This window comes from Leucopleurus acutus, assembly GCF_964270905.1.
Source record: "Leucopleurus acutus genome assembly, chromosome: 1".
Classification (NCBI taxonomy): domain Eukaryota; kingdom Metazoa; phylum Chordata; class Mammalia; order Artiodactyla; family Delphinidae; genus Leucopleurus; species Leucopleurus acutus.
The window spans coordinates 190,722,597-190,749,301 of NC_139142.1; the positions used below are offsets into that span (position 1 = coordinate 190,722,597).

Sequence of the window (26,705 nt, forward strand, 5' to 3'; positions counted from 1 at the left end):
TAGTTTTTCAACAAATGGGACAAAATAATTGAATATCCACATGCAAGAAAACCCCAACTTAATTCATATATCACACAATATATAAAAATTGACTCAAAATGGATTACAAACTCCTAAATGTGACATCTAAAACTGTAAAACTTCTAGAAGAAAACCTAGGTGAAAAAGCTATGTGACCTTGGTTAAGGAAAGGTTTCTTAGCCACAACACCAAAAGTACAATCCATAAAAGAAAAAAATGGGACTTAATCAAAAATTAAATCTTCTGCTCTTTGAAAGACACTCTTAAGAAAATGAAAAGACAATACATAAAATATACACAGAAATATCTGTAAAAACATATCTGATTAAGGACATGTATACAGAATACATAAAGAACTCTCAAAACTCAATAAGAAAATAACCCTATAAAAAATGGGCAAAAGATCTGAATTCACACTTCACTAATAAAGGTATACAGATGGCAGATAGCACATGATAAGATGCTTAATATCATTAGACATTACAGAAATGCAAATTAAAACCACAGTGATATACTACTACACACCTGTTAAAATGTCTTTATTCATAATCTCCAAAAACTAGAAACAATCTAAATGTCCACCAACTGGTGAATGAATAAACAAACTCTGGTATATCCATACAATGGAATACTATTCGACAATAAGAAGGAATGATCTACTGATACATGCATCAACATAGGTGAATCCAAAAGTATTATACTTGGTAAGAGAAGACAGATGCAAAAACTGCAAACTGAATGATTCTATTTGTGAGACATTCCAGAAAAGACAAAACTATAGTGAGACAAAGTAAATCAATGGTTGCCTGGGATCAGGGGTGGGGCAAGTATAATGACTGTAAAGGGGGAGACGGAAAACTTGGGATCATGGCAATGCTCTGCTTCTTCAGTGTGGTGTGGTTACATGACTGCATGCATTTGCCAAAACCCATTGAATTGTTCAACACTTCGGAATTGTCGAGTTTAAACCTCCATATTCTAAACTGTTTGTCCTCCATTCCACGGTAGTAAGGGTTCTTTTTTTCTTTTTTAATATATTTATTTATTTATGGCTGCATTGGGTCTTCGTTGCTGCTCATGGGCTTTCTCTAGTTGCGGCGAGCGGGGCCCACTTTTCCTTGCAGTGTGCGGGCTTCTCATTGCAGTGGCTTCTCTTGTTGCAGAGCACGGGCTCCAGGTGCGCGGGCTTCAATAGTTGTGACTCGCGGGCTCTAGAGCACAGGCTCAGTCGTTGTGGCTCACGGGCTTAGTTGCTCCGTGGCATGTGGGATCTTCCCAGACCAGGGATAGAACCGGTGTCCCCTGCACTGGCAGGCGGATTCTTAACCACTGTGCCACCAGGGAAGTCCTTCCTTATTGTTTTAAGTTTACTTTATCTTCTCGATGCCTGCATTACTCTAACTAGAGGATGAGACAGCAACTCACTGACAGTTGCTGTAACAACCAGAAAGGTTTAGATCCCATGAGCTTTGATATACTTTATGAAGGCATTGTAACTTATATAACTTTATAATGATCCTTACAGTTAAGATAAAAATAAATAAGAGATGTTCCAGAGGAAAACGTGAAGATGTATTGATTTTGCTCCTGGATACTTTCTAATGAGTTGCTAACCAAAGGAAATGGTTTAAGAAAAACTAGGCTAAGAACCAGTGGGAAGAGAAGGAATGGCCCACTACGCCTTCAGAAGACGGAGGTGTTTACAGGATGGCTGACCATAACGGACACCGGCCTGGATTCTGAGATTCCTGGGGGACCAAGAGATGAAGGGTAAGATAATTATTGTCATCAAGGTCTTTGAGGGTATCTTATGACGGTTGCTATTAAAAGAGAGCTCTGTCAGACTCACTGTAAAGAAGTGCTAGGCAGCCCAGAAGGTTTTTATTTAATTTTCTAAGTAGGGGCTTATACGCTTGGGGTCCTCAGATGGTTGTATCATGTGCACAACAGCTGTAAATCTGAATGGAAAAAATCTATGCCAGTGAAAACCAAATTCAAAATTACATAATCACATTATTTGGTTATAATTGCATGCATGGAGCACATGCTAAGGCTGGGCTCTGAATGCTTTGCACATACTTAGGCTCTGAACGCTTTTCAAGAGCCATATGAAAGAGATGCCATTATTACTTCCATCATACATTTGAGAAAAATGAGAAGAGAAAATAAGGTCAAGAACTAGAAGCAGGTAGGAAAGGAATTTAAACCCAATTTTCTCTGACTCCATGTTCTGTACTGCCTTCATTCATTCAATAAATATTATTGACTGTCTGTCATGTACCTGGTACTCGTCTAATAAAAGGACTCTTTTTAAGGACAGCAAAGTAAAAAAGTAAAGAAGTAACAACCATAAAGGTTTAAATTCCATGAGCTTCAGTATACTTTAAGAAGGCATTGTAACTTATTTATATAATTTCATAGTGATCTTTACAATTAAGATAAAAATAAACTTTTAAAGCAGAGCTATGAAAATCTCCCTATTTATCCAGAATATATCTCTGGATAAGTACTCCACAAAAGATTTTTTTTATTCCTTTTCAATAAATCTTTTTATCCTAATCAAGTATATTATTTGAAAAATTGACATTCCACTTGAAACTGGAGATAAATTCTAATCCTAAATTTTCCATTTAAACTCTTACATTTCCAAAATATTATTCATATAATTATTCAGATATCCTAAAGGAAAAAAAAAGAGTAACAACTATTTTCATTCAAAGAATGGCACGATATTATTCTAATACACAAAGTAGCATTATCTACTCTTCAATTATTGTATTTAGCTGGAATGATCAAATGATTATTTAAACTTTTTGCATAATGTAAAACTATGTCTGAGATTCTGATAACATCTCAGTGAAAGGTTTTCTTTTTCTTTATCATCTTAGGAATTATGTCAAGTGTGTTCAAATCTAACCAAGTCTTTCTCTTTACACTATTTTCTAAAACTTTAATAAAATAAAGGGCAGCTAAGAAAAAAAGCTTAAGACAAACACAATTAGATTGTCTTTATGCCATTTATGTCAATGGACAGATACTTAAGGCATAGCTAAAGGTTTAAGTCTGTTACTTTATGACATATGCTCCCTGCTACCCTGGCCATTACTTGACAGGATGTTTGCTTGCAAAATGACTATTTTCCTATAGTCACTCTTGATTTTAATATAACAGACTATCATTATGACTCAACTTGAACATTAGTCATCATAGAATGTCATAGTCTCTACAGACAAATATTGATCAGAGCAACTTTTAGAAACAGAATAAAAGCAAAATGAAATTTAAATGAATAAAAAAGTATTAGTTTGAAAATGCTTTTAGGTTTCTAAAAACACATTAATCATTGGTTAAAATATCTCACAAGCATCTGTACTTTAGATTTTTATTAATGTCCACCTTGTTACAAAATTAAGGCAACCTTCAAAACCACAACATACATAGTAGAATATTATTTTCCTTCTATTATAATTGGCAAATGTAAAATCAATATTTCCATTTTACACTGTTGAAGGAAAGAGTCCTTTGTAGAGTGAATATTCTCTATAGAAATTTATAAAACAAAATATGTATCTCTTTATTGACACCACTGGTCTTATAAAACAATTCTTCCTTTCAATTCACAAATATTTTAATTCAATTACTATTTTTTAAAAAACAAGTTTTCTTAACTCTCTACTACTCACCTATATATTGTAGTTGGGCCTCACTAAAAATCTTCTGTCACCTTCAGATTTTAAGAAAAGCATATGAAAATTCAGAGTTTCCTTAGGCCTCATTTGCCCATGTATTACCATCTACATTATTATTCTTTACCAAATTTCTCCTCATTTCTCGGTCTATAATTCATAGAGCACTGCAAGTCAAATAAAAGTTGCCAATTATCTGATTAATTTTGATTTAGAATACTGTTGCTCCAAATGATCCAGGACTATTTACTTTAGCACAAAATAAAAAGTTGAGTAATTACCCAGATACTAGTAACTCAAGTCCAAGTTTCTAATAACATGGACTAAATTGCCCATATTAATACAACTCTCCCTTTCACCCTGTTGCCAGTCATTATTTTCTTGGTATTGTATGACATTAAAATGATTTTATAAATCTTGCTCCCCACTCCTTTCCATAAAGTACAGATTAGAATGCTTACAAAAAGGAATGTAATTTTGAAAATTACACTTGAAAGAGTTAGAACAACTGTGGTTATTTATGTTTTAAACTTAATGAAAATAATCAAACACTTAGGGAGGAAAAAAATGGAAATTTTCATCTATTTCATAGGCACTTGTTTTCACAACAGTCTATAAAATTACTTTCTGAGCATCTACCATGGTGTAAAAATCAGTTATGTATAAACCATTTATTTTCTTACCAGAGGCGAGGGGGTTGTAGGGGGATGAATGCAACAGGTGAGGGAGATTAAGAGATACAAACTGCCAGTTATAAAATAAACGAATCACCAGGATGTAAGGTACAGCATAGGAAATATAGTCAATAATACTGTAATAACTTTGTATGGGGACAGATGGTAACAAGAGTTATCATGGTGATCATTTTATAATATATAAAAATATCGAATCACTATGCTGTACACCTGAAACTAATATAATATTGTAAGTCAATTATACTTTAATTAAAAATAAATTAATAAAGTATTTTCTGAATAGTTCTATATATGCAAAAAATATGTGAGAGAATTGAACACAATTATTCTAAGGATTTTTTTAAAGTATTGTTAGACTGAACTTTGCATAAAATTGTTTCAAGTCTATGTTTTATTTTGACAAGGGACATAAAAATATGTACTCTCTTGAAAACACCATTCAAAACAACCATAATTAAAATGTTAAATTCTTAACCAGTATTATTTAAAATATCATGTGTTTCAAAATATTAAAACTTTCACCTAAGCCTTTCTTTACAAAGTAATCTCTCTTAATATATTAATTTTGGTTTAAATGTTTACTTTAAATGAGTTAAAAGCACATTTCGTATAGTTTCTTTAGTGTTGGCAATGTATTTAATTCAGATCATGCATTCTTATATATGTAACTTCTCTTCTGAAATAATTCATTTGATAAATGATGGTCAAATCTTTCATTTTATAAGCAAGTACAGATTATTGTTACCTGAGTTTAGCATATAAAATACTTTTATTTTTTGTTTCCTCTTTTTTAAAATTATACTCCTTTAAACAAAATAAATATGAATATTTATACATTACTTAAATTTCAAATTTTAATATATAAAAAGCATGCTCTCAAAATACAAACTTTTAAAAAATGTTGGCTTTAGACAATAATATTCCATTGACTAGGCCCATTTGTTCCTTTTTGTTGTTGTTGTTGGAATTCATGGATCTGGTCAAAACTTCAGTTTCTAAGGTATGAGAAAATACAGTGTTAGAATAGATTCCAAAACCAGGACCAAAAAGGAAGGGAATCTCTTAGATATTTTCTGTTGTTATAGTCTAAATGTAAGCCATGTTAAAACTGGTTAGGCTCTGGACATGACAGATGATCTTCTAGTCCATTTTGAGCATGACTGTGAGGCTTAGTTAAATTCAGTGGAGCTAAGAGAATCTTGGTGTAATGGACTGTGTCAGAGAAAATAAACAGTAAATAAGTTTTCTGTAACATTTCTTCTCTGGAAGGGAAAAACTTTCCTCCCTCCCTCCCTCCTTTCCTTCCTTCCTTCAAAAAATATTCAATCTCTCTCTCTCCCTCTCTCTCTAAAAATGTAAAATAACAATTTAAAGGACAGTCTGCATGCATATGGAAGAATTAATCAGATATATTCATCAAAGTAAACTTGTTTCAACATGTCCATGCTTCACTTTCATTCTCTTCTAGCTAACCCATGGGTCATTCTGGCTGATCCCAGATCAATGAAGTAGGAAATCGAAGCGGTGATCTTTATAAGTAGAGAATAAAACCAACCTGTTGTTGAGGGGGAAACTGTTTATTATCTAAATTCTCTATTTGACAGACTTTATTGGATGGTTGGCCAGCTCCTAATTTTCATATCGCTTCACTGGTGACTTAAGGAGTAAACTTACTTTTTATAATCCATACAAAAGATAAGTACATTGTAATAATTTAAAAGTAAATAGTTTCCATTTGTCCATGTAGAGAAATTCTAAGACACACAATTCAACCTGTTCTTTTCTCATTAAATATACTGTGGAGTATGATTGCCTTCCTTGTTTCTAATTTCTTTACCTTTAAATTAAAATTTGCCTTCATCTCTTGCCAAACTGCATGTTAAAAATTTTATTTCCTTTTAAGAAACCAATTCCTCATTTCTTCCTAGCTGAAGACTTCACAATTTTAGTCAGTACTACTCAGATATTCCCATGTGACATTAGTTGCTTGGCTTCAAAATAAGGGATCAAACTTCCTAAAGGAAGCCCTGAAGAGCAGACCTGACTTTTCCAATATGTAGAAAATCCTTTCAAACCCATAGACTGCTTAGATACAAAGATTTAATATTAAAAATTATCATTTGATACTTATGTACATTCTTTTAATATTACAGAATTATTTCATTCTGACTCAAGTAGCTAACAAAATTAAGGCAGGACACTCTTGATGATAGCTCCCAAATCTCACTTTAAAAATTCAAGAGTATTCTCCTTTTTAAACATCTTGACTATAGAATTTCCTATTTGCAAAGTTTGACAAAATTATAGTTTCTTAATTTCAAAGGAAATGCTTTGATATTTATCTTTTTAAGAAACTCAGTTTCTTAGTAGCATGATAATTAACCTGTTACAACTTAGATTTGAAATATTTATCATATACCACATTTTGAAGTTTTATATTTGATATTTTCCTGATGCAACTATCTGAAAAATGAAATTTAAAAAATAGTACTAAATGATGAAACTACTACTTAAATAGAAGTTGTGCTAATTAGTCTAAATGTCTTGAATAAAAGTTTTGGGGGAAAAAATTCAAAAAGCTTGTGCAAAACCATAAGCATGAATTTTGTAGTATTTTAGAGAACACTGTATCATTGATTTTCATTCCTATGGTTCCAACTTCTTTAATGTGACTAGCATTTCACTTTCTCTCACATATTAAGGCACTAGCTCCATTGAAATAAATTTGAGTTTTATCAAAAAATCCTCATATACAAGATAGGCTATATGAATAAGGGAGGGAAAAGGTTGTATTTGCCTATAGTAATTATTGTAGCAATGACCATTTATAAATTATTAGAGATTGGACTAAATGCTTAATTTGAAAATTAAACCTTTGTTGTTCCCTCTGAATGCTTGATGTGGTCTTTTGAAAACATGTGACACAAGACTCAATTTGAAACCACTGAACTCTGTAGTCATAAATGTGCAAAAACTTGACCATTCAAATTCCAAGACCCAATCTATGCCTTGCCAAGTTAAGATATTTAATAAAAGAATGTGTATAGATTTTATAAACTTCACTGAAATAGTTTTGACCTATACTTTCAAATACCATATGTTAACTCAGTTAAGCATTCCTCCCAACTGTCCATTTGTGGTTAAAGTAGCTTTAAAATAATAAATTCTATTTTTATTAATATTTATCTCAAGGTTTTAAGATCACTAACCACCAAAGAATCCCTGTGAGGGGGCAGAGAGAAGATGTTTCTTGTGTTTAGGTAATATTTAAGCATTTTAAACTTCTTTCTGGAAAGTGAGCAGGTATTCCACGTGCAGGGGTGGAATAGAACCCCGCAAGAACATAGTATGTATGCCAGTAAAAACTTTTGGATGCATGGGCATTTAAGCATATTGGCTTTTTTTTTTTTCCTCCCCATGGGTATTCAAGGAACTCTTCAATCTAAAGTAATACTTTCCCTCAGCTTCCTCGGCACAAAAGCAAAAGTACTTATACAGTCTAAAAAATAAATACTAGAAATAAAAACAATTGCAACCAACAAATATACCAATGAGGCCTTTGGGAAAAGCTGACCACATAGATCCTGTAAATGCCCCAGCACATTTAAATTGTACTCATGGTGCAGAGGCCAATATTAAATTGTTTTCTAAAAAAGAAAAAGTTAACTAACCAGCTCAAAGGATACAATGTATTTTAAAACATTCTAAAAACATTTAAAAATACTTTCTCATCCTTTGAATAATTTGTACATTCTCAAAAAGAAAAACAAATTTAGCAGCATTATCTATCTTAAATTTGCAGTTTAAAAGGAAAAATACATTATTAACACGAAGATCATTGAACATCTATTTTGCTGTTTTCAGCTGCACATAATTGTTATTTTAAAAGGCTCTTTCAGGGCAAATTTAGCCAATTGGCTTTAAGGCTGCAGAATTGTTTTTAGTGAAAGTTCCAATGCTGTTTTCAGTGATCAAAGCAAAAATTTTTAATAGTTTTTCCCCCATAGTTTCAGAATGTTTTCATACCTAGTTTTTCTAATAATATAGAATATATTGATTTTATTGCTGCAACAGAGTCTAGATCTGTGTAATCATGCCTTTTAATAATTATACTTCAATGTATTTCAACGGCTTACTTGTCAAAGAAATACATGTATTATCTACATTTAAACAAATACTTAATCCTGTGCCTCCTTCAAAGGGAGTTGAAATAAATGTAGCTACAGGAGAAAAATTCAGTTTTTCTAGTATCAGAAAACATTATGGTGAAAATTTTTGTGTGAGCTGGAAATATACCCATCACTTGGGCCTAACACATAAACACATTTAGGTAGAAGACGACAAATGCCTTGTAAGAGAAAGGACTTACATATGTACAGGAGAGTAACATGACAGCTATTACAGAAACAATTCTTGTGAATTTCCTAACTTTTACACCCAGGAACTCACATTTAATTGAATTACTTTCCTCTTTTAAAACAGCATTTAAAAATCTATGCTCAAGCATTATTGCTTTCCTTTTTGACACTAAATTGAGTATGATTACAATTATCAACTCAAATTCTATTAGAGTATTAACAATCAATATTATGCAAGGTCATAAAATATGTAACAAATGTAATGAGCTTGGGTGTTGTTAATATTGTTTAACTTTTACACAACTCTGCCCTGTAAAATATCCCTTATGCAAATCAGATATCTGGACATTTTTCAACTGACGTTTTACTACTGAGGAGAAACAAGGAGTTTAGAAAGAAAATGAGAGATGGGAAGAAAAGATGAACATGATTAATAGGTGTTTGTTTCATAAAGACTCTAGGGAGACTTTTAAATCCTTCACTGCTCCTATATGCTCACCGAAGTGGAGAGCTAGTTCACATGCCTTTCAAAGCCTTCAAAGGAGAACTTGAGTAGTTACTCAATCTTTACTGATGCTAAATTATTCCATTTGCGTCCTGTTGTTGTGAAATCAGGTGCTCTTTATGCATTGGTGCAAGGTTAAATGTTGACTGTATTCGTTAGAAACTTTTTTTTCAAATAAACACCTAAATTATGCCTCAAAAAGTGTTTCATGGTGAGTCTGTTTCAAATAATGTCTCCTAAGAGGCATTATTTGAAAGACTAAAACATCTTTCTCGTTCTTTATTCCTCCCCTCCACCCGGAAAGAACTGCACTTTGAGTTTCCTTTTTAAATTCTTTTGATCAAAAAATGCATAATCTACTTTGATGCAGTTTTTTGTTTTGTTTTGTTTTAAGAATCACTCTTGTTCTCCAAATTCGTATAACTATAAAGGGGAAGTTAAACTTTATACAATATTTGAACCTTTAAAATGATGGGTATTCACTTCTGATAAAGATTTTGCCATTCTTAACTAAGTTTTTAGTAAATAGTTTTTAGTTTTGCCATTTTACTAAGATAACTATTTGATAAAAATATGATAGCTTGACTAATTAAAACAGGACCCATAGATGCTGTGAGCACAGTAGCACAAAATTTTTATCAGTTTGCTTTTGAAAGGTGTTTATTTGTAGCTGCATCTAAAATTTTTAATAATTCTGTCCAATATGTTCGTGAATAAGATATTAATCCCTCAATTGTCGAAGTACACCACCTACACACGCGCACTATATGTATACATGTGTACACACACACACACACCACGCAGGAAGGAATCAATTGCCGTATTCCAGGAATGACAATGAAAGAGGAAAAATAAGCAAGAATTATAATTAGACGTCTACAGTCTCATTCACAGAAGGGCAGTGCTTGGGGGTTAAGCTGTTGAGTTAAAAAAAAGCCCCCAACCAAAAACCAACCAGTTGCCTCCGATTGGAGCTTCCCGCAGGCTTTCGCGCTGAGCGAGGAGCGGGGAAGGCGTAGTTCTCGGGGCCGGTGGGGGCCGGGATCCCGTCACCGTCACCACCTCCCGAGGGGTCTTTCGGGAGCGCTCCCGCGGGCCCCGCAGGAGCCGGTGACAGTCCTAGGTGAGCGCCGAGAGCAGAGAAAGCGCCGAGCGCGTCCACAAAGCGCCCGGGCCGCCCCTCGCGCTAAGGCGCGGCGGCCCTAGCGGCGGGCGCAGAAGGAAGGACTGGACGGAAGCGGCGGCGGCGGCGGCGGCTGGCGGGTGGCCGGGGTCGCGGGCCGGGGCGCGGCCCGGGAGGCCGGCGGGGAGCCCACGGGTTGGGAGGCCCGCAGCCCGCGCCTCCGCCGCCGCCCCAGCCGCGTGCGCGCGCGGCCGCATCAGCTGAGCGCGCGGCGCGTGTCACGTGGTGCGCGTGTCGAAGGTCACGGCGCGCTCACAATGGAGCTCTCGGAGTATGTGCAGAAAGGCTTCCAGATGCTGGCCGATCCCGGCTCCTTCGACTCCAACGCCTTCACGCTTCTCCTCCGGGCGGCTTTCCAGAGCCTGCTGGACGCCCAGGCGGACGAGGCCGTGTTAGGTAAGCCGCTGGGCTCTGAGCTGGATCGGCCTGGGTGGAGGGGCGCTCGGAGAAGAGGAGCGAGATGGAGCGAGAAGGGGAAAGCCCCGGGAAGAGGAAGTCTCCGGGGTTTGCCCTTCGCTCCGGACGGAGTGTGGGGATGTGGCTCTGCCAGAACCCACATCGGACCCTGAGCATTGTTCTCTCCCCAGTTGGCACCTGCACACAGCCAGCTACACGTTCCTGGCCTGATTTCCCCTCCCAGGCTCTTTGTTCCTTTGTAAAGCCGGTGTTCAAGTCTTGTTTGTGGCCTAAACATCTAAGGTTTTCAGCCTGGTCTGGGGCAAAGGCTGTTTGACACTTGGACTTCATCAGGGCAGCTCCCTGCAATTCAAGCTTTCAGTGCTAGGTTGACGAAGGTTTTAAAGGGTCTGCTTCCAAAGTAATTACTACGTCAAATAGTGTTGACATTTTTCATCTTAGAGAATACCTCAAGATCCTCTGATCATTCCAACACTCTAGTTCAATATGTTTTGCACAGGTTCCACGCCTAGACCCTTAAAATATGGTGCATAATGTTTTGTTCTGCACTAGTTATCAGGAGGCGAGTCTCTTATAAGTGGTCGGGTCAGTGATTGCGGAGTGCGGTGTCAGTATGGATGGAGGCATATTTTAAGACAGATCGCTATTACATGATTTTCTTAAATATAAATATCTCAACAATTCAAATTTTTTTCCTGTAGTTTCACGAGCTAAACACGTGTACAAAAAGTATGAAAGTGGAAGTTCTTTAAACGAAAATAGTAACCGCCACCTGGTTAATCTCAAAAAAAAAAAAAAAAAAAAGAAAGGATGGCTGTCGAAACCTGAAAATATTTTGAAAATTGTATTTTATATTCTGAACTCGTTCCCTCTCCCCCACCTCCATGTGTTAATGTCCATGGAGCCAGTTAGCATAAAATTAATCTTTAGAAGGAAAGTTTATTCATTCTTAAATTTACACCATATAAAATATTTATCTTCTTATTTTCCTCGGAATTTACGCCACCTTTAGAGTGACCACTGTATATTTTACTCTAGGACTATGTTTTTTAAAAAATAAATAAGAGTATTAAGGTAAAGTAAAAGAAGGTAATTTGACCAGGTAATTGCATAATTATTGATGTGTGATCTTTATTGTTTTGCCATTGACCATGTTGCACATCTCATTTACTTATAACTTCCAGTCCTTATAGTTGAATTCTTCTTGTTATCTTGTTAGAGAGGGTTCTTTACCCAAATTAAAATCCCTTTTTAGAAACAGGACTATAAAGAATTTATTGTCACAGGCATCACTGGCAATTAATTTATTTTAGATCACCCAGACTTGAAACATATCGATCCAGTGGTTTTAAAACATTGTCATGCAGCAGCTGCAACTTACATACTGGAGGCTGGAAAGCAAAGAGCTGACAAATCAACTCTAAGGTACAGGATTTATTTAAATATCCATTTGTTTTCAAATAGTACCTTTATGATTCCAATTTCAGTTTTTAAAATGGAGACTAAACTTAGGCTTTTTTTTTTCTTTAGCACTTATCTAGAAGACTGTAAATTTGACAGCGAGAGAATAGAATTGTTTTGCACGGAATATCAGGTTACTTACTTAAATTTTTAAAAATTAACAATTACTATTTTTCTTCTACTCTGTTTGCAAAGACATATTTTCTTTCTTTTTTTTCCTCCCAGAATAATAGGAATTCCCTAGAAATCCTACTGGGAAGGTAGGTCCTGTATAAGGTGTCAAGCTGAGCTACTTTTTACTTGCAGGTATGAATGGAGAGTGTTGGTGTGAAACAAGACAGGACAAAAAAACGGGATCTAGACCAAAAGAAAAGGGGCTAAAGGGCAAGTGAAACAATTGCAGTTAAGCTAATGTTTTTAAAGATAAAGCTTATGGAGATAATTTTTAAAATGCTGTTTACTCTTCAGAACTTGAAAATAAAGTTTAACAATGTTTTAAATTCAGAATGGATTAAAATAGTGTGTGTGGTGGGGAGGTGGTAGACACCATTGTTGGTGAAGATAAATACTAAAAGTTTTCCTGTAGCTATTATGTACAAAATTATCATTGTATCTTTCAGTATAGGCAGATCTTTCCCTCATATAACTGATGTTTCTTGGCATTTGGAATATCAGATAAAGGTAAAGTTTAACAAACTGTTTTCTAGGGGAACTTAGGGAACTTTTTTAAAAAAATAAGAGTTAAAGACTGAAATCAATGTGTTGTGTTGTTTTAGACCAATCAACTTGATAAGATGTACAGACCTGCATATTTGGTGACCTTAAATGTAGAGGTATTTATACATAAGCCCTGTCTAAAAATTAAATGTGTAATGAAATTTAAAATTTCCTTGATTTAAATAAACAGCATTTTTTTCTTCCCTAGAACACTGATTCCCGATCCCACCCAGAGATTAGTTTTAGTTGCAACATGGAACAATTACAGGTACAGTATTAGGATCTGTGAATATGCCTACCTTTTTACAGATTTTTAATTGAGAATTATGCCTATGTAAAGTTCAAAAGAAAATTAACCATCTGTCAGTAGATAATGAAGGTTGGTTAAGGATTTAATGGTGAGGGGGCTTCAAAAGCAATATTTTAACGTAGGCTTCGCTTTTGAAATTACGATGTTACTAACAGAATTGGTCTGCATTTGCTGTTCCCTCCAATTAAAATAAACTTGTGTAGTGTTGAGTGTAAATTCCTTCTATTTGTGATAAGTGTGAGCCAATAGGACAAAGCAAAAGGAAGAGCTTGGCTTTGAAAATGTCTTCTTTGCTTTCAGAAATTGAATTAAACTCTCAAAACATGATTTTTAAACAGTAGCTGTAAATGACTTTTTATAAAGGAGCAAGTATACAAAAATTCTAAAACTGTTTATATTGCCAGTGTAAGACTGGGGAAATTAAAAATTACATTGATTAATGGACATGACAACGAATTTATTTCTTACCACTTAAAAAAATGAAGGTCATTGCTTGAAATTTTGATGAGATTGAATTTTTCAAAAGGGATCTCCTGCAGAGTCGTTTTAATGTAACCATTAATCAAACTTTAAACTTTCAAAAGATGTGAATACAGCATAATCTTTGTTAGATAACTTGAGAAATTTTAATTTTGATATACTTCGCCTGTTCAGAGGATTCAGTTAGAAACTATCTCTCACATCTGAGGGCAAGCAGCCCATTTGAAGATGAGATATTTTAGAGGAAAACTTTCTATTGACCTTCTTTTAAGTTTTTACATCTTTTATATTTTAGAAGAAAACCTTCTTTTGATAGTGGTTTGTCAAAGGTTTAAAATCTTTGTGAATTTTAAACTTGTTTAGAAAGTGTCCCCCGACTCTTTTCTTGCATCTTTCTCAAAGTTGGATACTTCTTTCTTGTGTTTTTATCCTAAAAACGATTCATCACACACATCTTCAGGACTTAGTAGGGAAACTTAAAGATGCTTCGAAAAGCCTGGAAAGAGCAACTCAGTTGTAATTTGGGGAAGTTAACGATCTGCCCCGGTCTAGAGGAAGACCAGGAACGCCTTGCCGTCCGCCGAACCATCGTTTCTGCGAGCTGGATGTCTTCCTTTTCAGGAGAACAAATTTTTTCTTTTGGATTTGTGTCACTCATCAATTTTGACACTTTTTCTTTTACACTTGTGAAAGGGTTAAGAGGGAAAGTCTGCCTAAGTATTTGAATCTTTAGTATTATCCGTACACTGATCATATTTGATCTTTTCCAAGTCTTCCAAAAGGAAGCAGACAGTATTATATTCTGAATAAATAAGTTGTTCCCACTAAAGAGTGCTGAGAGTTTGTTTGGATTTGAGTTTGTTAATTATTACTTTGAAAACGCAGACACGATTGGCGTTAACTTTTAACGATCGCCTCTTCTCAGGATTAAAGTTAAGCGTAGTGGGAAAGGATGCGATCTTCGGGGTTGCCTTAAGACCCCAGCTTCGGGACGTGGGGAAAGGGCGCGGTCGCCCCGCGCCGGGAGCTGGCCCGTCCCGTTACCTGTGCCCGAGGGCTCGCCCGCAGCCCGACCCTCGCCCGTGGGGCTCCGGAGGCCCGGCCCGGCCGGCCGGCCCCGCGCGGAGCCCCTGCCCGGAGCGAGCGGCTGCCCGCGCGCGCCCCGCCTCGGCCACTGGCGGGCGGGGAAGGGGGCCGGCGCGGCCGCGGGAAGACTGGGGCGGGCGCTGTTGTTTCCGCGAGCCCAACTCGGTCGCAGGTTCCGCACCGCGGCGCCGGAGTCTGGGCCGCAGCCCGTGGGGCCGAGCGGGGGGCGGCGGCCGGGCGATCTCCTCGGCTGGAGCCCGCGGACGTGTGCACCGCGAGCGGAGGCGGGCGGCGGCAAGAAAGAAATAACGGGGGGTGGGGTGGGCTGAACTGCTTGCGGGGCCGGAGCGATGCCCGCGCCGAGAGCAGGGTGGCGCGTGTGGCGCTGTGGAGAAATGTCTCCGCAGCCGCGCCAGCGCCGCCGCCGCGCCGAGCGAGGGGGAGGGGGCCGGGTCGCGCTGCTCCGAGGGGAGGGGGCGGCCGCGGGCCCGACTACACCGACACTAATTCCCAGGCCGCCCTTAAGGAATGAGGGGAGCACGTGACCCGGTGGGGGGGCGGCGGGGGGAGGGGGCGGGCGGACTCTGAGCCATTTTGGAGCCGGTGTCAGTTTCCACTCTGCCTTCAGCGGTGCTTTTTTTTTCCACCCTCCCCTCCCCCTCCTCAGCCTTCCTCCCCTCCCCCCGCCTCTCCGCACGCACACACACGGCGCCCCCCACCCCCCTCCTCCCCCCACGGCAACTATGAAATAATAATCGTAGTATTAAAGGCAGAGATCGGGGCGAGACAATGGGGATGTTGGCGAGGGAGCCCCGATCCGGATTAGAAACACCTCCCAGCCCCGCAGAATAATACTGATCGCGCCCCCTCCGCGCGCTCCCTCCCCCGAGTGCGGAGCGGGAGGAGGCGGCGGCGGCCGAGGAGGAGGAGGAGGAGGCCCAGGAGGAGGAGGCGTTGGAGGCCGAGGAGGAGGAGGAGGAGGAGGCCGCGGAGGAGGAGGCCGAGGCGGAGGAGGAGGAGGAGGCCGGGCTCGGGAGGCAGCATGAGCCGAGCGCGGCGGCCGCGGCTCCTCTCGGCTGCGCTCGTTGCCCATTGACAGCAGCGTCTGCAGCTCGCTTCAAGATGGCCGCTTGGCTCACATTCATTTTCTGCTGAACGACTTTTAACTTTCATTGTCTTTTCCGCCCGCTGCGATCGCTTCTCGCCGGCTGCTTTTTCCGGGTACGTAGGAGGCGAGGCGCCTCCGGGACGGGGCCTGGGGGCGGCGGGGGTCGCGCCGGGCTCGGACCGGCCGCCGGTGGACTGGGAGCGGCCCCCCCGCGCCTCGCCCGCGCCGGCCGGGAGGGCGCTGACAGCGTGGGCGCCGAGCCCCGCGCCGCCGCCGCCCGCCGCCCGCCGGCCCCGCGCGCCGCCCGGCCCCGCGCGCCGCCCGCGCCCGCGAGCGCGCGCCCGCCGCCGCCCGCCGACTCCCGCGGCGCCGGGACCGACCCGCAGCCCGCGCCGCCGCCGCCAGCCGGCCTCGGCGCCGCTCCAGCCGCCGCCCGCTCCAGCCCGGACGCGCCGCGCGCGGCCCCACGTTTTAGTTCCTTTCTCCCCCGAGCGCCCCTCTACACCCTCGCGACGCACATGGCCCCCGAGAAGAACACTTCTATTTGCAGCTTCTGCGGCTCTCCCGGCCACGGCGCCTTTTGTTGAGAGGTAGATTTTGATGAAACGGGGACGGGTGCCTGAAATCGGGAGCTGCTTGGGTCAAGTGGCTTCCCTCCTCTCCCGAAGAAAGGGCTTTGGAGGGGTTTAAACAGCCAGAGAACGCCCCCATTTTATAGGGACGGGTTGCGTGGGGGGCAGCGATCCCGCCAAGGTGGATGTTAGGCTGGTGAGAGCCCGAACAAAAATGTTATTAACTTAAGTTGGAGGGACACTTGTGAGAAATTGGATGGCTTGTAAGATGGCGGTTCCCAGTTGTTTCCAAGGTCTCCTGCGTTTGTGTTTAAAATGGTAAAGTTTTCAAGGTGTTATTTGTTGGGAGTCTTGGATAAGTTCTTCAAACATTACTTGGGACGTGCTCACTGGGAAGTGGGCATTTCAAATTTGGAGCTTTTTTTGGAGTGATGATGGTGAGTGGACGTTAGTCTTGCAAGAGGTTTCCTCTCTTTCTTTCTTTTTTCCTCTTTTTGTTTTTTTCTCTCTCAGAGACTACAGTTTTTCTTTCAACCTCTAGTATGGGATGCACTTAGAACCATGACTCAAGTCCACAACGTTTTACAGGTTTTGCTAAATGTCAGCTTAGGTCATGTGGTGAGGAGATGCTTTGGAAAACGAGCACTAAGTTGATGGCATATGTTTACGCAGTCTTTTGGGTTTGACAGCCGTATAGCATGATCTTTTTCCCAAAGATTTACAGTTAATAATTGGAAGTAAACAAGTATAGAGACTTTGATCATTCCCAATTGCAATAAAAGGATTTAGTGGGCTTAGTGGTCACGGTTCAGTATTTGAAATACAAGCATGTATTAACCCCTTCCCTTAAAGTAGGCAAAATTCTGGGCATATTATTCAAATCCAAGTGTAGGTTGGTGATGCCTAGAATGTTATGAGTAGTTCAACCTATATTTTATAGGAAGCTTAACCCCCAAGTTCTGGAAACATATTATATGCTACGCTAAAGTCTTGAAACCTAAGGATGCCAATTGTTAACAGTATATGCTAACTTATGAGACTATATTAACATTTGAATTTTATTTTAAGTAGAATCCCTTAGAGGTTGATTTTGTGGGCAAACATATATTTTTTTAATATTTGAGTTCATTCCCATACATCTGCCCCAAAGTGCAAAGGTGTTTTGAAATAACCTACTTGTGTAAATTTACACCTGGTATCTTTAAAGCCATATAAGTCATTTTGTATGCATGTGTGTATGTATACACACACATATACACACGCTTCTGTAAGAAAAGTGAGCATTTAGTTGTACTTGAAAAATCCATTAATGTTCTACCATCAAGTCCTTGGATGTGCATTAAGTGCCCCCAAAGGTAAAATTCTCCCTAGAAGTCAAATTAACCCCAAGTTTACCCATACTTGTATTGGCCTGGGAGCCCCAACTGGGGTTATGGAGTTTATTTGCATGTGTTAGATTGCAATAGTCAAGCTGATTGTTAACATAAGAACTTGCTTCTGTTTTCCTTCATTTTGACATTACTGGTGTTAGGCCTCCAACTAAAGTGACAGCCCCAACTGAGTATGTTATAATGGCAAGTTTAAACTATTGAGTATTTTTTCCATTGTATGTTTGGTGCATTTTTGCTTGCTTAACTGGCAGTTCTGTGGTGGAACCTAGAAGGTTTTCCTTTCTAAGGTGCAAGAGATTGTTTCTGAAACCTTATCAAGCATGTCAGATGTTTTGGAAGTCTTCATTAGGTTCCCAGTACTTTCAAGTGGTATATAAAGATAAAGAACTGATTCTTATACAAGTAACAAAGTGGTATTTACTAGCATTATAAATGGTTATAGGGTTGTGGTCAAATTCTTGTGAATTGAAGTAGAGGAGTTGTGTGAATTAAGACTTAAAATGAATTTGAAAGGGTTTTGGTCAAGTACATGAGACTTAAACGTTCAAAGCCAACCAGTAGATAACCTTTCACTGAGGTCTGATTGTTCTGTGTGTTAATATTTGTGTTTGTCTGGTGTTGATTTTATGTAAAGTAGAGGAGAAATAAAGGCAGCTGTTTTTATTGATGCCCCTTCCTGAACTTCATGATCGGTGGCATTAGTGTGATGTGCTTTTGCAAGGGGACAGAAGTATCACCTCGCTAACTATCTTTCTAGTTAAGGTCCTGCTGTTTCATAAGGTGAGTTTTCTTTGAGAACCAAGAAGACTTGTCTTTAATCACCAAGTACAATAGAATTAAATATTGCTACTCTTTAGGGACACTGCTCCATCCACAACTCCTCTGTAATCCCACTTAGATTTATATTAACAATATGTTGACAATATTCCTCTAAACAAGTCATCCAAAGATAACTGAGGAGTCACACATGACGTTTTCTGGTTGAAGTCACTGGTTGCCACTGTGGTCACTTTTCATAAAAGAGGCTTTGTTTTGTTTTTACCGGTTTTTTTTGTTGTGTGTGTGTGTTTTTTTTTAGTACTCTAAAACTTTTAGTTTCAGCCATTGAGCTGTTGATTAGTATTTCCCTCTTCTGCATTAAAATTCCCTGAGAATTAAAACCTCAGATGCATCTTCAAGTTTCACAAGTTCCTAGATTTCTGTTCAAGGCAGCTTTGAGAATGTGCTTCAGATAAGTCTGGAAGCTTAGTCTTATTTCAGATTCTGAAATGAATGAAGTGGGAGTAAGAAATGCATTTTTCAAGCATACTGCACGAAGTAATTGACTTCCCTGATTGTCCGCTATTGTATTGTTGCTGACAGTTCCCCACCGTGACTTTTCTATAACATACGATATCTGTTGGGAATAGCATTTCATTGTGTGGGGTTTGCATGGAGGTGAGGCTGAGAAAATGACATTTGTTTTTCTCTGCTCTCGGTGCTCTGGGTTGACAAGGTGTTGATTTAGCGTTGGGAATGGGCTGGTCACATGGTTCTTTACTTATTGTCACTGCCATCGATTCAGGTAGTTTTTCTTGCCTCTATCCAGCATAGCTCAGGTAAAACACAAGGCTTTGCCCACTTCTTGTCTGCTATGAAACAGATTTCAGTTTTCAGCCTTTCCAAAACTTTGTATCGCTCATCCTAATCTACAGAAGAACTTCCTATTAGAGAAGAAAGCTTTAAAGAGTTTCAGTTCAATAAACATCTCTGCAATTTGAGCCCTGACGGTTTCGGGCTAAGTGCACAGTTGGCAATTCTCAAAAGATCCCTTCATGAAATTTTTGACCTAGTGATTGCTAACAGGAGAGACCGAAAGAGTCAAGATCTGAAAGAAGCTCTTCGCGCCGAGTCGACGTGGAAAGAGGCCCCCAAGAGTGTCCGAAATGGCCGGAGTGCGGTTTGCATTTTCCTTTACCACTGCACGCTCCGGGGTCCCCCAGGCTGTCTGCCGGGTCGCCTCGGGCCAGAATCCTGCTCCCCAGCGCGGCGGGCCTCGTGGGGCCGCCCCACCCCCGCGCTGCGCGCCCGCACCCCACCCCGCCCCCGCGCGGCCCCGCCCCCGCGCCGTGCCGGCCCCTCCCCCGCGCCCGCCGCTGCCGCCGCCCGGCAGCCCCGCACGCCCGCCGAAGCTACGGGCTCGGCCCGGCTCCGCGCGGAGTTGCAGCGGTGGCCGGATGCCAAGTGTAAGTGTAAGTTGCTATGGAAACCCCGACAGAGGCGAGTTCCGAATCCGGAGCGAGACGGAGCCCCGGGCGCCGCCGGATCCGCCCCTCCGCATCCCGGCCCCCCGGCCCCCGGGCGTCCGCGCGCTCAGGCCCCAGCCCGAGGCCGACTCGAGGTGCTTCTCCTGCGGCCCCAGCACCCAGCTCCGGAAATGCCAGGGATGCAGATAGAGCAGAATTTGCTTTCCCTTTGTATCGCGTCAAAACGTGCCTGGTTCTGGTTGCCGGAACCGCTTAAAACAACCAGAACCCCTGGGAAGCCAGGGCATGCTCCTGGATTTTCGATCGAAGATCCATAAGGAAGTTTTACCTTAAATTTGGAGTCCTGGAACAAGCCCTAGCGGTTGGTAAATATCTGCGGGGAGCGTGTAGCGTCTGCAGCAGCCGTGGGGCTGCTGGGCTGGAGGACAAATGGAAGAAAGAGACCCGAATGCTCTCAGCTCCCAGCCCCCACCCCAGACCTTTTCTTCTCCCTCCTGGAATGACCTGAGGAACCAGAGATTACTTTTCTTGGATCCTTTTTCACCTTTTCTGTAGAACTGATTGAGGTCTGATCAGTGAATTCTTTCTGTAGAAGACGTTGGGACAGTCCAGCTGCACAGTGTTAAACGAGTTTTATGAACTCCTTCAGCATTTCAGAGCATATAGTTACTGGGAGTTGGAGATAATCTCGATTCTCTTTCTGTGAATTATGGCCAATATTTCTTTGTCTTGCAGGATCTTTTATCAAGCAGAAATGCATCGAACAACCAGAATCAAGATCACTGAGCTAAATCCCCACCTAATGTGTGTGCTTTGTGGAGGGTACTTCATTGATGCCACAACCATAATAGAATGTCTACATTCCTGTAAGTACACAGTTTTAGACCTTTTCTTGTGTCGTGTATATTTAACATCTTGTCCTGAAATTTGAAAACTAACAATTCCCACTGTCCTTGAGAATGTTGGTACAAAATGAAGAAGTTGTTTTCCGCTCTTGCATTTAGTGACTTTTTGTTAATGCATATTTAATAAAATACTGTATAAATATAAATTGTATGTGTTCTCAGGATATTAACTGAATTTGTTTATTTAATTAGAAATGCCTTTTGGTATTTACCATTTTGTTACTACTAGTTCTCTATTTCTGACACACTAATTTTATTGCTTAGCATCTACTTCCTGAACTTTAAAAAATTTGTGTTTTTATTTCTAGTCTGTAAAACGTGTATTGTGCGTTACCTGGAGACCAGCAAGTATTGTCCTATCTGTGATGTCCAAGTTCACAAGACCAGACCACTACTGAATATAAGGTAGGAAAATGTTTAAAAACATTGTTTGTAATTGCATAATTATTGAATTTAGTGTTTATTTCTTCACACAAAATTTACCCTTCAGTCACCGTCTAATGCGTGTACTTTGTAGAGGAGGATAGCCCTTAATTTCTTGGCCATTTTAATGATGACTAACTTTAAACAGAGTTCAGTATTATTCAAGGGATTTTAAGATTTTTTAAAATCATTTTTAAAAATGGAATTAGTTCTCCATTTTTGCATTGCTTTATTGACCTTGTGACAGCAAGAGTGCATGTGTTTAAACTGCTTCCATTCTCTCCTCTTTGTTCTCTTTCATATTAGCTAATTCAGTAATTTGGAAGGCACACTTTTCTTGACTTAGTGAAATGTGAAGAATTTATTAGTGAGTATAAAATAGAGTATTCTTCTAATTAAAAAACAGTGCTACTACATAAAGAAGTTTTATCATAATTATCATGTTGATGTAGTTATAGACAGTGTTACAATCAAGTAAAATACTATAACAGAGAAAACAAAGAATGTTTAAAAACTTAATAAACATTTTTAGTTTTTGCCATATTAGTTGATAGTTTATTTTCTAATTTATTCTTTTTCAGGTCAGATAAAACTCTTCAAGATATTGTATACAAATTAGTTCCAGGGCTTTTCAAAAGTGAGTAACTTGCTTAAAAATGAATTTTTAAAAAGTATTTATCAGTTTTACCTGCTATGTTTAAGTCTTTTTTTTCCTCCTTTTTAGATGAAATGAAGAGAAGAAGGGATTTTTATGCAGCTCATCCTTCAGCTGATGGTAAACTCTTTAGAGGGGGAAAGACATTTTATTTGAGGGAGAACTTATCCAGTAATTTATTAAAATTAAGCTTAAAAGTACCAATTCCATTCTTCTGTATGTATAATATTTAATTAAATATTTAATTCTTAAAAATTGAATTTAAAAATGTCTTTATAGCTGCCAATGGCTCTAATGAAGATAGAGGAGAAGTTGCAGATGAAGATAAGAGAATTATAACTGATGATGAAATAATAAGTTTATCCATTGAATTCTTTGACCAGAACAGGTAAATTCTTTAGGAAATGTGTTTTATGCTAATATATTTATTAGATACATTGTTTGCCTAATAAATTATCTGTTTCTTAGATTGGATCGGAAAGTAAATAAAGACAAGGAGAAATCTAAGGAGGAGGTATGTTCCATGATACAAAAACACATAGAAGATGCATTGTTTGGATTCTAGATTTTATGAGGGTGTATGTTGCCCTTTAGCATATCCTAGGGTCAGATGTTGCTATCAAATAGAAGAAAATCATCACGTTTGTTGTTTAAGAGTGATCTGTATTCAATAGTTACTAGATAGAATTTATCTTATATATGATTACTCTTCTTACAAAATATTTTCAGTAATTAATGTTTAATGCTTTGATGTACTGAAGGAATCTGTTCATTTAGTATTTATAATAATAGCAAACTCAAAGTATAGCTGAGAACTTAGTCAAATCTCAGCTCTGGTATTCGTACCTTTTGTCATACTCAGACATCTATTTTTTTTGACTTTAAAAAAAAATCTTAAAGTTAGGAATTTTAAAAAATTATTTTTTTTAAATATGCTCTTAGGTGAATGATAAAAGGTATTTACGATGCCCAGCAGCAATGACTGTGATGCACCTAAGAAAGTTTCTCAGAAGTAAAATGGACATACCTAATACTTTCCAGGTATCTACTTCATAGTCTTCATGCATTCTATGTAAATCTTTAAAAAAAAATTTCAATGACATTTTTCTTTTTGGATTCTAAACCCAAAAAAGCAACGGAATTTTTTTTTTAATTTAGTACTTTATTTGGAAATTGCTCTTAAAATATTTGGTATGGATTCTGTTTTATGCTGTGAAAACAAATTCCTTACTAATTTCAAGAAATGTTTTCCCTCATTTGAAGTTTCCAGAGGGATTCTTTCTTTGTCCAAATGTTTGGAGAAAATGTTTTTTAAAAGCATTTTTGGATTCTATTTAGGTGGCCAAAAAAATCTAGATTTACCATCATTCTTTGTGACACTTAATAATTGAAGTGTTGTTTTTCAACAGATTGATGTCATGTATGAAGAGGAACCTTTAAAGGATTACTATACACTAATGGACATTGCCTACATTTATACCTGGAGAAGGGTAGGTAGCGTACCTGATGCTCGCAGGTTATTTTTGTAGACTGTACTTAAAGATCTAAGACTGATTTTTTTTTTCCTCTTAACTTTATAGAATGGTCCGCTTCCTTTGAAATACAGAGTTCGACCTACTTGTAAAAGAATGAAGATCAGTCATCAGAGAGATGGACTGACAAACGCTGGAGAACTGGAAAGTGACTCTGGGAGTGACAAGGCCAACAGCCCAGCAGGAGGTATTCCCTCCACCTCTTCTTGTTTGCCCAGCCCTGGCACTCCAGTCCAGTCTCCTCATCCTCAGTTTCCTCACATTTCCAGCACTATGAATGGAACCAGCAGCAGCCCCAGCGGTAACCACCAATCTTCTTTTGCCAATAGACCTCGAAAATCGTCAGTAAATGGGTCGTCAGCAACTTCATCTGGTTGATACCTGAGACTGTTGAGGAAAAAAATTTTAAACCCCTGATTTATATAGATATCTTCATGCCATTACAGCTTTATAGATGCTAATACATGTGACTATCGTCCAATTTGCTTTCTTTTGTAGTGACGTTAAATTTGGCTATAAAAGATGGACTAGATGTGATATTCATATGGACGTTAATTGAAAAGAAAGATTATTTCTCGAAAGAATTGATTTCTGAGAAAGCAGGCAAGATGTTTTTCTGTGTGTTAGGACAGATGTGAAATGGTTTCTGTAACCATTGTTTGGATTTGAAAATCTTCTGCAGTGGATATAAACATTGGGCCATAGTTTGTTAATCTCAACTAACGCCTACATTACATCCTCCCTGATTGTTCTTGTTATTATGCTGTTTTGTGAACCTGTAGAAAACAAGTGCTTTTTATCTTGAAATTCAACAAATGGAAAGAATATGCATAGAATAATGCATTCTATGTAGCCATGTCACTGTGAATAACAATTTCTTGCATATTTAGCCATTTTGATTCCTGTTTGATTTTTACTTCTCTGTTGCTGCGCGAAACCGATCAAAGGAAAGTAAACTTCAGTTTTACAATCTGTAAGCCTAAAAGCGGGTACTACCGTTTATTTTACTGACTTGTTTAAATGATTCGCTTTTGTATGAATCAGATGGCATTATGCTTATTGTACAATGCCATATTGGTATACGACATAACAGGAAACAGTATTGTATGATATATTTATAAATACTATAAAGAAAATATTGTGTTTCATGCATTCAGAGATGGTTGTTAAAATTCTCCCAACTGGTTCGACCTTTGCAGATACCTATGTTTGAGCCTTATCACCATAGGATATTTTTAATGTGGATATTTAATTCTAAATTTTGTTCCATTGGAAGCGATTGGCATATCGTAATACTGATTTTTCTCTAGTAATACCTGTTTACTTTTAAAATTAATAGTTGCATTAAAGAAGAACTTTTCACTAAGGAAATTGGAAATGCTTTGTTCATTTCCCATTGCTTATGATGGAATTAATGTGTTTTTAAAATGCATATTGATCGCTGTAATTCTAAAACAAATATTTTAAATAAACCAGCAAATTGCTGGAAGAAGGCATTTTATCTAAAATTATTTTAATATGTGGCATAGTGAAAAATTTCAAACTTAAGAATTGCTGTTACAGTTATAAACAGTGGAATATGCCCTCTCTGTAACGTCTGGAAATAGAAGCAATTTATTGTGAGCTTCTACAGGTATTAGTTTTTAAATACAGTGAGCATGTTGAATTTAAAGTATGAATATCCCCAACGATTTTCAGTTTGTGTTTTGCTTTGGTCGAACTTGTTCATCACCCATCAGTTATTTGTGAGGGTGTTTATTCTCTATGAATATTGTTTCATGTTTGTATGGGGAAATTGTAGTTAAACATTTCATTGTCCCCCGTCTGCAAAAGAAGCACAATTCTATTGCTCTGTCTTGCTTATAGTCATTAAATCATTACTTTTACATATATTGCTGTTACTTCTGCTTTCTTTAAAGATACAGTAAATGAAGTTTTATGAAACCACAAAATACATATATTTTTATTTTGACCTAAATTTGTACAGTCCCATTGTAAGTGTTGTTTCTAATGATAGATGTAAAATTAAATTTCATTTGTAATTGGAAAAATCCAATAAAAAGGATATTCATTTAGAAAATAGCTAAGACTTTAATAAAAATTTGATATGAAAAGCACAATGTGCAGAAGTTTTGGAAACCCTATTGTGGATTACAACAGGTAAAAGCGGAAGAACATCCATTGCTGTCTTAGTGATGTTGCTGAGAGTACATGCGTTGTTGTATAATTGCTTGAAAGCCCAATTGAAAGATGTATCTGTTTATTTACTCTACAATCTTTGAAGTAAAAGTTACCCATGTTTGCCAATTTTGGTGAATTTAACTTATTTTTCTAGGCTTTTCTTCTCAAGTTGTTCATGATGTTATCTAAGACAAGAAAAAAAAGTTAATGGAAGTTTCAAGTGATGTTTTTATTTTGGATATGACTGTGTATATAAAAATGCAAAAATATTTTTCAAAGGCTAAAAACTTAAAGTGCTAGTGGATTGTCATTTGACTTACACAAAACCAAGTCATAGGATCAACACAGAACTCAAAGATTTTACATCTCAACCTTTTTATGGACTTATTTTTGAAATTACTTAGTAAAGTATCAGATATTGCATTTATGGCTTACCTAACACTATTTCACCGTATTTGAAAACATGTCCATTTATTTTGTTTGAAAGAGGAATTTCCCCCCTACTCAATTTGAAAATTGCTTAAGCTTTAAAGGCTATTTCAGGTAAAATTTGTCTTTTAATAAAACAAGAGAGTATAATGTTTTGTATTTTATAAGCAGCCATCACGGGTTTGACAATTAGGCTTTAAAACTTTTGCTGAACTACCACTTAAAATTTCAATGTTACAAAAACCCATATCAAAGCTGCTAACTTTGTAACTCTTAGCAGTCAAGGCAGGGTGCGTGAAAAGTCGGCTTTAAGTTTGGCTTTTGCTTCTGAACAGTATTCTGGG

General features: G+C 38.5%; 2 protein-coding genes across 3 annotated transcripts; both read left to right on the forward strand.

The window, feature by feature from the left end:
- The first annotated feature begins 10,696 nt into the window (after nucleotides 1–10,696).
- Nucleotides 10,697–14,652, forward strand: COMMD3 (COMM domain containing 3). The gene is made up of 8 exons (XM_082847993.1): nucleotides 10,697–10,844; nucleotides 12,179–12,290; nucleotides 12,396–12,459; nucleotides 12,552–12,586; nucleotides 12,947–13,007; nucleotides 13,103–13,159; nucleotides 13,252–13,311; nucleotides 14,294–14,652. Exons 1-8 carry the CDS (start codon nucleotides 10,706–10,708, stop codon nucleotides 14,351–14,353), a joined length of 588 nt encoding a protein of 195 aa, XP_082704119.1. The 5' UTR covers nucleotides 10,697–10,705; the 3' UTR covers nucleotides 14,354–14,652.
- Nucleotides 14,653–15,932: 1,280 nt separating this feature from the next.
- BMI1 (BMI1 proto-oncogene, polycomb ring finger) lies at nucleotides 15,933–26,027 on the forward strand. Of its 2 annotated transcripts, XM_082847969.1 has the most exons (10): nucleotides 15,933–16,140; nucleotides 20,972–21,102; nucleotides 21,450–21,546; nucleotides 22,146–22,201; nucleotides 22,289–22,339; nucleotides 22,499–22,607; nucleotides 22,688–22,733; nucleotides 23,162–23,260; nucleotides 23,629–23,709; nucleotides 23,800–26,027. In XM_082847969.1, exons 2-10 carry the CDS (start codon nucleotides 20,991–20,993, stop codon nucleotides 24,127–24,129), a joined length of 981 nt encoding a protein of 326 aa, XP_082704095.1. In that variant the 5' UTR covers nucleotides 15,933–16,140; nucleotides 20,972–20,990; the 3' UTR covers nucleotides 24,130–26,027. The 2 variants fall into 2 exon arrangements, with proteins under 2 accessions (XP_082704095.1, XP_082704094.1); XM_082847968.1 differs by lacking the exon at nucleotides 15,933–16,140 and having other exon boundaries at nucleotides 20,756–21,102.
- The last annotated feature ends 678 nt before the right edge of the window (nucleotides 26,028–26,705 follow it).